Genomic DNA, 13819 nt, shown 5'->3' on the forward strand with positions numbered 1-13819 from the left:
TTAATAAATGCCTTCAAAAAGGTCAGTGGAAAGTTCCTCGTCCCAGGATGGAGGCTCACCTTGCTGTTTGGCCTTGGAGGGGACCGGCATGTTGCTGAACTCATTCACAAGCCGAACACTGGAGGAGCCACAGAACATTAACAATATCAGTGGAAACTTTAACTGAAATGAGGTCATCCTCAAAAGGCAAAAGAGATTTTTCTGCCCAGCTCCTGAACAGTCTGATAGAATGCACAGCTCCAAATATATGTAGACTCATTTTGCGTGAGAAGAGTGTTGGAGGCTTCTTATTTCAAAAATTACTTAAGAAAAAAGTCTGAATAACTCACAAGTTATCCATCATTGGCGTAGAGGTGCAGGGTCGCTGCGTCTCGTTGAAGATGGGAATAGACTTCATCAAATGATACATTGGGGGGCACGCAATCAGTGCCTGCAGGGTCTTTTGCTTAGAGTCAAGGGCAAAACAGGTAGCACAGTAACAAAGGCAGCTACAAAAATAAAAGTAAACATCTAAGGACGCTTAAGAGTAGAGCCGGCCCGAACATCATTTTCACAGACTTCAAAGTTTTCAAGTCCGTAATAAGTATTCGTTAAACTTAGTTTTACATATTAATGTATCTTTTTTTTAATACAACGAATGTCCAAAGATACCAGGAGATGTGCTGTAATGTCAGATAAGGAGACATGAGTCCTGACTGTTTTTTGCTTACCTGGACAGCAGCAATGAGACAAAACCTTTTGAAATCTCTGTTTAGTGATGTTTAGCTGGTTTACTGAAAGGATAGGCAAGTTCAAATCCCACTGCTAACTTAATGGTCCAAGCTCTATATCTACTGAGACTGAGTTATGTCAATGTTTTATACAAAATTTTGTATAGATTTATGACCTCATATCTTATAGACAGAAGCCAGTTTACTTGCCTCCCACACCTGTCTGTCTCTAAACTCTGCGGTGGGTAAACAAGTGACTGAGGAAGCACATGAAATGTCGTTCCACAGTCAAAACTAGAGCCAAACAAATTCGTATCTGGCTATTTGTCTTAGTTTAAAAAGTTGTTAGCCGTTTTAAAAATCTTTGCTTAACTTATGCTGCTTAAGAAAAAGAGTGACCTGCAAATCGTGGGGGTAATGAAAAGGATACAGCATTGATATAGCACCAGTTTCCCTTGTTGATCAGTCCTCTCGGTTGCAAAGACACTGGTTTGTGTATCAACTTCACATTCTCAATAAGTTCTGGCAGAAAATCAGAGAAAAGATTGTATAAAAAAAGATGTTTTGTAATTCCTAAAAACAGCAGAACATGGTTGAGACATCCCATCAGTCTCTGCTGGCATCGCATGGCTGACACACACAAGCCTGGTGCAGGTAGACGGAGGAGGACACTGTACCATTCCACGCCTAGAAAAGGAAGCTGTTATAGGTACATAGCCCACATGGCAACAGGGATGTCATGGGGTCAGATTTTTACATTCATTACATTAAAAGAAAACACTGAGTAAATATTGCACAAAACTTGAGGGAAAATAAATAAATAAATAATAAAAAAAACACTTTTAAAGCTCTGCTCCTTTTTTACAAGCAGAACCCTCTGAAGAACAAAGACACAGCAGAGAAAATCAGACTGAATTTAAATTATTGAGGGAACCTATAAATAATAATCTCATCCTTATTGGGTCCCCCCAGCCCCACCAAGAGAGGCCCCACAGTCAAAGCTGCACGCACAGAAACTAAACACTATTCGCCAACAGCACTAAAAGTATGTAAAACATGGTTCCAACCAAGGTCACATCTACCGCTCTGGAAAAACAACTTTAACATGACATAAATAATAGAGCAGATCGGCACAAGGACGGAAAATTCCACTTGAATCCAGGATGACAAAACAGGAGCGACACGCTTTACTTCCGAGAAGCTTGCAAACTGTTATCTTTTCCACATGCTACGCTTCCTCACAGCCAAAGTGATTAGGCGTCTGTGCAGAGAGAGTAAGCCACATGCACTCATTCAAGCTTCAGACACAAAGAATATGTTGGGGCACTTGCACAGGAGAAAATCTCAAACACGATTTCCTCAGGATCAGGACCCTTTCCTTTCATTTCAAATATAGGGAAGCTGAAATCATGTTTTTTTTGGCCACACAACACAAATATCTTACATAACATCGTATTGTTATGAGACACAGATGGGCTCAGTAAACAAAACCCCTCTTTAGACTTTAGTACACTTACAGAAAACCACATCTGAGATGTGAACGCTCATAAATGCCACAAACATTGGTAACATTAGTTTAATTTGGCAATAAAACCACAATTTACCCTGCACGCTAATTTAGATCAGCTGAATGCTACATAACCTGGAGGGTTAACAGGACAATATCAGCATTGTTTTTTGATTAGTCTACAGAAAGCATTAAAAAAGCCAATTTTTGGTTAAAAAACAAAAAACAACCAAAAAAATAAATAAAAAAAAAACGAGCAAGTATTGAAGAGGCATTAACACTAAACGTTCTATCATTCACCATTTTGTCCCAGCATGAAATATTTCAGTGGTAAGGTAAGGAAGTACAAACACATTCACCACACTGCCTCATTACTCTACTTAACTTTTCTTTTTTTTAGATATCTGTATTTTACTTGAGTATTTGTCACTTAATACATTTTACTTTTACTCACTACAATTCAAAACCTGCACTTTTACCTACAAACTCTTACTGTTCATTACTTTCAACTTCAACATGTATTTATCTATCATATCCACCTTCTCTATTTACTTATGTATTTTTTAATCAGGCAATTGTATTCAGGCACCCAATGAAGCACATATCAGCATCCTACTGGATGTGCAACAGGCGAAAATGGAGCAGAGTGAACCTGCGATTGGCTACTTTCACAGCTTACAGGCCCCAGCAGTGAGCAGGTGGGAAAAGAACAAAAAACAGATGAGGAGGTGGAATCCACAGACAGCGACTGCGTCAAATCAGCGCTTAACATGGACGACGTATTTGGCGGAAAAAAGTTTCGGGTTCGGGTCGGTTACTGCGAGTTAATGCAATCGAGACACATACAGTGGACAGAGATTAGATGAAGCTGAAGTTGGCTTTATTCCCTTTTCCACCTTAAACGATACAGCAGTTATGTTTAGACGCCTATACAGACGTTACTTCAGTGCATTGAGTCATTACAGGTAAGACATAAACAGACCAATATACGTGTTTCATGTCCCGCCATTACAATACGCTTTTGCCTACAATCATTAGGTTTAGGTGTTTCAGATCGCTGTGCTGTTTTTCCTCGTCTTCACACATCAGCTGAACTTTCATGTAGTCTTCATTTAGGTCACCCGCTGTGGCAGTAACCCGTGTTTTCAGCTTCAATAATTATGAGGTTTTAAGTTTGTACAGCTTTAAATTTGTAGGTTTAGATTTGCACATCTCAGCTGTCTCTGGGTAACAGTTGTGTCTGTGAGCAAGCTTTATAGTGAAGGTGCGGCACTGGTGGTTGTCATGAGCCCTTCGAGCACGGCTCGGCTTGACCCGCCATCCTTCAAGGCGCGCGGAAGGCAAGCATCAAGACTGTTCTCTGTGCTGGAGCCCAGGTGGTGGAACGAACTCCCACTGGCTGTCCGTACAGCAGAGTCTCTCGCTGTCTTCAAACACAGACTGAAGACGCATCTGTTTATACAGCACTTAAATGAGCACTGAGTTAAGTATTGATTGTAATGTATTGTACAGCACTTATGTATTGTATTGTGTTGCACTGCTCTGTGTTTAACTTTTTCTCTAGGTGTCAATGACTTTCTGATTCTAGCAGTATCTGAGCTCAGGACTGGCTTTCTCTCTAACCTACTGGTAACTAGCAAAGATCCTTTCTCTGGATAGACAAAGCACTTTTTGTAAGTCACTCTGGATAAGAGCGTCTGCTAAATGATGTAAATGTTTGTGTGATCCAGCTTCCTGATTGGTTGCTCTTTTGTATCAAGGGGTGCGTTGGAATATGTAAAGAAGGGGTGTTCAAACTTTTTCAAAGATGGCCAGATCGTACCATGTCAAAACAGCTGCGGGCTGAAATTTTACTCGCATATGATTTAAAACACTGACTTATTAAAATATCAGCACACAGAATCAAAGCTTACTGTGAGCTACTGTGTTTCCTATCACTGTGTAAAAGTGCTGTGAGACTCAGAGCTGCAGCTGCTTTAGTTTAACTCCTGAACATTCACTGTAGTGTTCATGCTCTGTTCACATCTGTTAACATTAAACTCATTATAGTCTTTTGAAATAGGCTCGTTTGCTGTAGCTCTCGATGAAAAAAGTGTTCAAGTTTCTATCAAAATCTGTGGTTCTCAGTGTTAGTTTGAGATTTATGGCTGCAGTCTGGACTAAATGTGGGCCAGTAACTGAAGCTGCAGGTCAGTCAGAGAAGAAAGGCTCCCAAACTTTAGCTAACTGTTTCCACAGTGCGGCGCATTACATTAATTTTGCAAGACCGCTGCCACCATCAGGTGAAAAGAAGAACTGCAGCATGCTGGCTGGAGGGCCACTTAACACACCCTAAAACAGAATCCAGGGGACAATTAAAATCTGTCTGGGGGCCGCACATTGGACACCCCTGATGAAGAGAGAGGACTGCATGGCTGTTAGGAACAGCCCATAGCCTGACGTCATGACTTTGCAGGACCTTTGCACGTTTTGTGTGTTCCAGGTCTGAAAACAAGTCCCCGGTCTTACTTAAAGGACTTATTTGACCCGGTGTTACTGGTGTTACAGTATTTACTGCTGAAATAAAAGATGAGTCTGAACGAAACAACATGCAATGTTCTCCTCACTATATGGAGCTTCAAACAAGCCGGGATGTGTACCTTTGACTGTCAGAAGAAAGATTAAGTTTAAAACATTTTTTGATTTTTAAAGAAATACTTTTTTACTTTAAGTACATTTAGAAGCAGGTAGTTTTATAATTCTACTTGATTAATTAAAAATAAATAAATAAATCAGGTACTTCAACTTGAGTACACTTTTACTTAAATAAGTGACTTATGTACTTCTGCCAGCTCTGGATAATTCTGACTAGTCATCAGGGAGGCTGGAATCGTGAAACAGACGTTTCTAGATTTCAGCAAACACGTCACTGGCTGAGAGACTTCCCCTGCTCCTCCCCTCTGCTTGAAGGGGCTTTGATAGCATGAAGGTCTATTATGTAAAAGTGTGTTTTGAGTCAAGTACGAGCAAGTATTGATTGATCCGGAAAACCGAGCGTTGTGCAATTTTATCATTTTCTCCCTCAGGCAAACCGTTCTGGAAATTTGCTCCAGCCAAGAAATATTTGTGACTTGGCCGTTACGACAATGGTGTAGCAACACAGACATTATTTGATTTCAACAAACATGTTTTTGCCTGACCGACTTCCTCTACTTCTCCCTTCAGATTCATGGGGCTCTGACAGCATAACTAGGCCAGAGAATGCTGTGCTGTGTTTACTATGTCAATACAAAGCTATTTGACAGCATCCATACTGCTTCTCCAGCCTCATACAGTTTTTGCTGAAAATGTAACAGCAAGGTTTCACTGCGAGTGTGAGCTTAATGGTTCGTAGAGGTGCCTAACAACTTGCTGTAAACTTACCCACCTGCTGTTGGTGCCAAAACCATCTTCTCTTTCTTTTTAACGACTCATGGTGGATTGTATTTGCTCAAAGCAAATAGATACACTTTCATATAGAGGTTTATGAAGTAAACACACACCAGGACAAATATGACAGCATGAGCACACAATCTTTGGGTTAACAGTGCCCCCATGCTTGAAGCATGGGAACTGCCTTCTGAAGAGAGAAAAGTTATTTACTGCTGCCACCTCATGGCCAGAACAACACAGCACATTCTAAGCACTCAGATTTGTGATCTTATATGAACAGCTAAAGTAATAACTGACCTAGTTTGTGTAGCTACTTACCTAATTCCCAATTAAAAAGCATGAATACAAATTCTACACAATGAAATGTGGTGTATACTCTGGCCCATAATTAGGTTACAACCTGCATACTGACAGATGATTGTTTACTGTATCAGTGGTGGTGCAATTCAGTGTTTGTCAAAAGAAACCAGAACAAATATGAAAACAAATGTAAGTATACATTAACACCAACGCTAGACTAAACAAGGAGTGGACTGTATGATTAAGGTCCTATTCGACTTAACCTTAGCCTGATTTAAACATGTTTCTGGTCGATATTGGCCTATTTACTATTTGAGACTTTAACATGTAAATACTTAGATCTCTCTCCTGATTCAGCATGGCTGAAGGATTTGAACAAAATATTAAATTGTTATTTTTCTGACTAATCTTGTGATTCATTTATAGAAATTAATTGTAATTAAAGTCCAGATCCACTTTTTCTGGCTTAAGGTTTGAATGTTAAGCGTAGTGTGCCAGACTGTCAGTTAGCTTTAACTGTGCTTTAATGCAGGCGTTTGGATGTTTGACTGGTCTGTTATGACTTAAGACAACATTGCTGATATACTTTATAATAATAATAATAATAATAATAATAACAACAACAACAACAACAACAACTGCAACTCTACTGATTTGAAAATTGCGCTCTTTCGAATTGCAATTTCAATATAGAACAGCTCACATTTTAGCCCTATAACTTGACATCTTGCTACCTGTTTGATAGTAACAAACATGTTCAAAATAGATATCACTAGATATTTAAATAGAAGAAAAAATGAAATGCAGACATTTTTATACAGTAAGAAAACAATACATAAACTGAAGTCTTGGGTCAGCCCAGTTTCTCAGACTGAGAGCTCAGACCGTTTTGTACATGTAAACATAGTTACTGAGTACTATTCATGATACCTTGCTGTGTAGATACCATACCTGCCAATTTAGGGGCCATTGGATCCTCAGAGACAGGGACAGGGCCCTCCCGCACTTCACACACCTTCTCAGGCAGCTCAGCGGTAGCTGGGGACACAGCAACAACAGTGGAAATATTTTTCACCTCCACATAGGCCTGAGGGCCTCCAGGCAGAGGCTTGGAGTTGTGGAAGAGGCTGGCCCAGGATTTTGGGGGGTTGGCCACAGAGGCTGCAGCTGGAGCAGTCGAAGACGCCTGCTCGGTCACAGGCTGAGCCTCTGAGTCCGAAGGGGGCGAGGCCGGAGCGGAACGCAGCTGGGCCTCACCCGTCTCAGATGAGTCCTGCAATCTGTCCGCCGTTTCGTCAGCGGGGGCTGCTTCTGGCAGCCCGTTAGCCTGGCCTGAGCCCTCGGGCTGATCCTCGTCAGTAGTAGCAGGTGCAGTGGTGGCCACAGCAGCAGGAGGGGGAGGGGGGGAGTTCGGGCAGGGGCTGTGCCCTCCCCTGCCCTGCAGTTCGGGGCTCTCTAAAGCCAGGGGGTCCGCGTGCTGCTCTGCAGTCCTGGCCCCCTCCGCCAGCCCACTGCTCTGAGAGGAGGAAGAGGAAGACGACGAGGAGGCCGCAGCGTTACCGTCCGACAAAGAGGCAGCTCCACTCGTCAAGTCCAAAGAAGATTCATCAGGGCTATCACAAGTCCTCTGACTAGAGGGAGGGGCAGCCCGAGCTGTGGATGGGGCGGAAGCGAGAGGGGCGGCAGGGGCCAAGTTGGTCCCCGACAGCACCTCTCCAACCATGTCCTCCGAAGCCAGAGCCGGGGCACTGAGCGCATGTCCGTTCACTAGCCCAGAGGCCGCCACTCCGTCCACAGCTCCGCCGCTGCTGTTGCTGGAGCCCTCTAGGTAGTTGTAGTATCCTGGCGGTCGTTTTTTCTTTTTCTTCCGCTCCCGTTGGCCCAGGCTGCTGGAAACCCCGTCCAGATCGGAGCAGGCCTGGTGACTGTCCAGGGCAGAAGCCTCAGAGTCAGCGCAGTCCACAGAACCAAAGTCTGTGCCATCTGGAATGTCTGCAATGGGTGTGGCTGCAGGAAGGGTCTTCTGAGCTGCTTGGCAGCCCAGGATGAACTCAGGAGCCTGGGGGTTTAGAGTGCTGGACACTTTGTACAAGGGGTCTTTCATGGACACCGGCTCCGAGCTCATCACCTCATCAACACCAAACTCAATGTGCTGGTAGTCTTCTCCTGCAGATGGCACACCACATTTAGCATACGCAAATCAGTAACTAATGATTCAACCCACAGTTACAAAGGGCTAGTTTAACAGTTATAAAGTGCTAAACAGCAACAAATTACTTCCACATATCTGAGCAACAATGAAAATCCTATTAAGCACAAACAATTTTACCACATACCCCAAAATATGTTCCAGGTTAACAACAAATATTGCCCCATTATCCCAAAGTTGAGGTCAGTCTCATTACAAAAGTGACTGCTGTGCTGTGATGCAAGGATATGAAGCAGTAAGAGACAGTTTGAAATGGAATCTAAAAACAGTGTTAATGATTACAGGTAGGGCTGGGCGATAAAACGATAACGATAATTATTGCGATATAACTTTTCCTCGATAGAGCGATACATGTTCAATAAATTTGATATAACAGACCATTCTCATACTTCCACGTTCAGCAAAAGCCCTGGTGGCGTTTTCTACTGCGAGGAAAGCGACACTACTCCCCTGTTGCCAGTAGAGGGCGCACTTCCGAGTTTTTCTACATGATTAGAGAGGAGGGGGCCACGAGTAAGATGAGTCTTTAGCAACGGCTGAACTGTGGAGCGACCGGCGATCTGTTCTCTGTGACCGAGTGTGAGTGACGAGGTCAGTGGTGTAGCTGTACTGTCCTACAGCGAACTCACCTCTTTCTGTACATCCTAACCAGCTTTAGCAGCGTTAAATCACAATCCTCACAACTACAGCGCTGTTACAGCGCTCGGACAGTCATATTTAAATATTAGTGCATTCCCTAAGCAACGAAAGTGAAGGAAAGAAGTGGGTTCGTGTAAATTACAGCCCTGATTTAAACGACAGTAAACTGAGGATTCTGTATGTGAGGCATTGGAGAGCGGGAGAGCGCTAGCTTTCCAGGCTAGCTGTTTTTAGCAGCTGGCTAACTTGAAGGAGCGCTCCGTCACTCCACAACACGGAGAACTGATGATACTGTAGATCAAACACGACACAAAAGCACCGCTTTCAGTTTAACCGTACCTAAAAGGAGGACTCTGTTTGTCTGGTGTTGATATTTTGCGGTTCACCCCTTAAACTACTACGACAGTATAGAGAAATCCAGTCGTCTAGCTGGTGTCTGAATACTGTGATGTCATTTGTAGCGGGGTAGCCGAGCGCTCGGCACCAGCTAAAATAATCTGTTTTCTTTTTTAAATTATGACTATTACAAAATAGCCGTGCTTTTCCAGCTGGTAAAAACAGCTCACCAGACACTTTCTCCCACTCTCACATGACAGATGTGTGAAATGCTCCACTGTTTGGTGAGTGTTTGTCGAGTTCTGAAACTTGAAAGAAATAATGTTTTGATATTTATCGCAGTATGTATCGATATCGAGCGATATGAATTTTGTTTATCGTGATAACATTTGTCCATATCGCCCAGCTCTAATTATAGGTCAACATTACTCAGAAAAAAATGCTCAGTTATAAATATGAAACCAATAACCAGCTCCAAGCCACCAAAGAGTCATCATGGAGAAAGAAGGAAAAAAAATAAAAAAATAAAGGAACAGGGTTACTGGGTTCTGTGTAGTGATTCAATCATGTCCATAATTTGCTAGGTTCTCTGTTAGTATTCATTTAACAGGGTTCATTCCAAGAAAGCTAGGAGGACAGAGTCATTAAGAGATGGTATATCTGACAAAAACAAGATTGTTACTTTAAATGGTTTACGTTAGAACTCCTCGAGGACTGCGGAAGCAGTTTTCATCCAACCCATTTGGTAAGTGAGGGGTATTAGCAGGGAACGTCCAAGAAAAGTAATAATTACCACTGTAAAACCTGAAAAATCAACTCCAAGCCTGCTGTGCAGATGCATTTATGTGCCACAGAGAAGTGTGTCGGCATCTAAGCATGCAAAGCTTCACAGATTATCAAACAGGCAGAAATGAGAGGGAAGGGTTTGAGGCTGACAAAAGGGAAAGTTTAGAAAGCAATCTGTTTTAGAACCGGCTTAAGTTCTGCAGCGTAAACAAGAAGAATAAGGCACTGTGCGTCGGACCCACAACTCACCGCAAACCTGCCGTCTCACTGATTCCGTAATGTAAGGCACAGCAGGAGGGCAGTAACCTCCTAAATAATTAATACAAATCAAGGTAAATATCAACAGTAATGAGAGGCCATTGTATTTTTATTTTGTTTTGTTGGCACTTTGTGCTTCAAGTTCAGGTTCAAATCAGGACAGAAGAGTAGAGGGGGTTCTTTAAACTTTTCATTGATTATGATGCAAGAGGACCAGGCACTTTTAAATATGTCAAGATGCTGAACGATCCCAAATAAGTGCGAGGTGTGTGGGATTATCACTGAGTTTGCTGGAGGGGATCACCACTGACTAAATGAAGTATGGAAATTAGGCAACGTCTTACCTGAGTTATGACTGACACAGGAGACCTTATCATTGAAGGGGGGAAGCTGTTCATTTAGGAAGATAAAAAAAGAGAGAAAATTATCAATAAAACTATCAATACAACAGCCATTATTACCAAACTATTACCCAAGGTGCGTCACAGCTTTTATAACATGCACTTTGGAGCAGAAGGATCGAGATCATTTCAACATTTATCATGATATTTAAAGAAAATAAGAAATACTATACGTAGTGCATTTGCTGGGCCAACTCCAAGGCTGGTTGACTAGAACTGTTCCAAATTTACTAAGTGCTGTGAATACTAATGAGATGAGCTTATAACATTCATAAACAGGAAATATGAGTTTTCTTTCAAAACTTTTAATGTAAACTTTACTCTTACTAATTTTACCTCAACGTAACAGCGAGGAGTCACAAAGAACTGATTGAACTCATCCGGGCTGAACTCCCCGAAGATGTACTGCGAAAATAAACACAGAAGAATTTCATTTAAGTAACTAACTTTGGAACACATTTATCTCAAGTTTCATAGTGAAGTTAACACCCACCCACTAGGTAAATGTGAGGAAGAAACAACAAAGATGAGTACGGCTCGGTAAATATAGCCAACGTCTGAACAAAGGAAACAACTTGAGCCGTCATCTCGCGCTTAATTTGTCTAAAAAACAAATGTTTAGCAGGTACTGGCTTTCGTGTGGTCAGCTTTAGTGTACTGACAATAATAAATAAGAACATGGACTGGAACACACCACAATATATATACACACTAACGCAGGGTTTCTCAACCTGTGGGCCGCGGACAACCAGTAGGCCGTGAAGCACTCTCTAGTGGTCCGCAGGCCTGAACTTGGGGGGAGGTAGCAGGTCGTAGTGGACCAGCAGAGACGTATAAACAAAAACAAAAAAAAATCCTGAGAAAACTTTAGTTCGCTCCGTTTTGATGTGTGTGAACACTCCAGCTGTATTCGGGTCTGAAAAAAACAGCTGAAACCCGTGAGTCCAGCTTCCAACGCCATTCAGTTCACTACTGGTGGGACGGATTTTATGATGAAACGAGGGAATTCATCAGTAGAGCCGGCTGTACCGTCAGCGCTGTACCGTCAGTATAAACTGCCAGTTTTAACGTCTGACTTACTGCTCTAATGTCGTTCCTGCAGCTCGAGCTACAGCTGATAAAAATGACCGTCAAGCCACAAAATAATAGCGAAGATCTGTGTTTAGTATTTTGCCGAGCGTCAGCGACCTGAGTAGTTACTCAGCTTGATAAACCAATGACAAAGACGCAGAGATCAAATAAGGTTTATTACTGTTGATTGCAGTGACGCTGATCCAAAAGCAAGAGTGAAGTTTATTTCAAACGAGGTGCTAAAACCCTCAAATCTAAAGAGACTCCAGACCAAACAGCGACTCCTGTGGGAGTCATGAGTGTATTCATAGCGAAATTGCGATGGACTGGAGCTCCAAATCACAGTCTACATCTACCTTTTTTCTTTTTCCCCTTTTTTGACCTCTGCAATATTTTTTTGTTTGCTTTACCGCACATTTTGGTTTCTGTAACTGAAGTGAAATGGACGATCTGATCCTTTTCAGGCGCTAATTCATGGGTTTTCAGTGTGAGCAATTAAGAAAGAAAAATAAACTATTTAAAAAAAAGATAAGTTGATTTTAGTCTTTCTGGGGGCCGCTATGCTTTATAAGTTATATACAGGTGGGCCTTGGGGTGAAAAGGTTGAGAACCGCTACACTAATATATATATTATATGTATATATACATATATAAAAAACACACACTAAATACTTTATTTTTGAAAATCTATTTATATACCACTACTTGTTTTGTGTTACGGAGCATGCAAAGTGGTGTGTGAAAATGAGAACTGTGGTGCTGCTAGGCTGAGTGTACAGGCATCAAAATGCACTGCAACAACTTCGTGCGAAGACCTCTTTCAATCTGCCACACAGTTTTATGGGCTGGCACAGGACCACGAGACCACAAACAGGAAAGAAAAACGATAACCAAATAACAAAAAACAACCTCCTCTGCTAAAACCCTCAAAGAAAACATGAGCTCAGGTAAAGTCGACCTCAAAATCTAGAATAAGTTTATCAGTTTGGGTGAAAGTTAAGAACGAGCTGAAAAGTGATGAGTCATGTTGCATTAGCATGGTAATACGGCTCCCACATGGCCCACTTTGCAGGGGAGAGATCAGAAGAACTTGACTCATTCACTTCTGCCAATGTGCAACAACGTGAGTGAGAATTTCAAAGTGCTGTGCGGACCCAGCTGAGGAAAACATTAACGTACCTATATTTTACAGCCTGAACCACATTTGTTTGTTGACAGTTTTCAATGCCACAAAAAACCCCAATAAAAAATAAATACGTTCCAAATAAATAAATAAATAAATAAATAAATAAATGGCTCAAAAACTGGTTGACCCTGTAACAGACGCACCCCCTCCCTACTCTGCGCGAACATTCATCCGTGGGAAAAACCTATTGATAAAGTTACATTAACCACACATCGCCCTGGGGAGGCTCATAGACTTGGCATATCAGACTACTCTTCATACATTTAGATAACAGTGCATTTGTTTTAACAGCTGTACACAGAGAGCCAGGCGCTTTGTGATGTTTCGGCCTGAACATACTTCACATGCTGTGCCTGGGCACACAGAGCGGCCAGATGCCGCCTGAGAACGACCACGGTCAAGGAGACTAAAGAGCGACAAAACACGTCACTACAGCTCACTTTCAAAAATCCTATTGGTTCACACTGAGCTTAAGCCCATGTATCTCAGGCCCCCAACAAAGCTTCTCTCACCAGTTGATCCCAGCTCCGAAGACAAGGGGGGAAACTTCAAGACAAGCCATATACACACACACATATATAATCACTGTTGTCGGAACAAAACCTTGTGTCTCCAAAATGGTAACTTTACAGGAGAAGAAAAAACCTACTTTACTTTCAATGTAAGTCAATGGAACCAGAATTTTTTCTAGTATTTTTGGGCTGTTTCTTTTGGTCCATTCATCATGAAATTTACATATAATGTAAATGACAACAGGCATTTTCAAATTATGGCATAAACTGGAAAATTACAAAAAATGGAGATACAAGGTTTTCTTCCAACAGCAGCGAGATAGAGATATATATATATATATATATATATATATATATAATATAACTAGAGAAATCTTCCTTAATTTATATGCTCTGAAATGTTTGGCCCCTCCTGCCATCCATACACCTACAAGATCTATTCAGTACCCATGACTAAGTAAGAACAGGGGTTTTCTAAAACCCTCTTCTTTGA

General features: G+C 41.8%; 1 protein-coding gene across 2 annotated transcripts in view; it reads right to left on the reverse strand.

Moving 5' to 3' along the window:
• usp10 (ubiquitin specific peptidase 10) overlaps positions 1–13819 on the reverse strand; it is a 30997-nt gene that overhangs the window by 12700 nt on the left and 4478 nt on the right. Inside the window, exons 2-8 of one of the 2 annotated variants that reach the window (XM_036586120.1) lie at positions 10894–10962; positions 10501–10546; positions 10148–10207; positions 6880–8094; positions 1141–1232; positions 330–439; positions 60–118 (exon numbers count right to left, since the gene is read on the reverse strand). In XM_036586120.1, coding sequence (XP_036442013.1) covers positions 60–118; positions 330–439; positions 1141–1232; positions 6880–8094; positions 10148–10207; positions 10501–10546; positions 10894–10962 — 1651 coding nt within the window. The remainder of the gene's footprint in view (positions 1–59; positions 119–329; positions 440–1140; positions 1233–6879; positions 8095–10147; positions 10208–10500; positions 10547–10893; positions 10963–13819) is intronic. The other variant, XM_036586121.1, reaches the window with a different exon arrangement.

Source organism: Colossoma macropomum, unplaced genomic scaffold (assembly GCF_904425465.1).
Source record: "Colossoma macropomum unplaced genomic scaffold, Colossoma_macropomum, whole genome shotgun sequence".
NCBI lineage: Eukaryota > Metazoa > Chordata > Actinopteri > Characiformes > Serrasalmidae > Colossoma > Colossoma macropomum.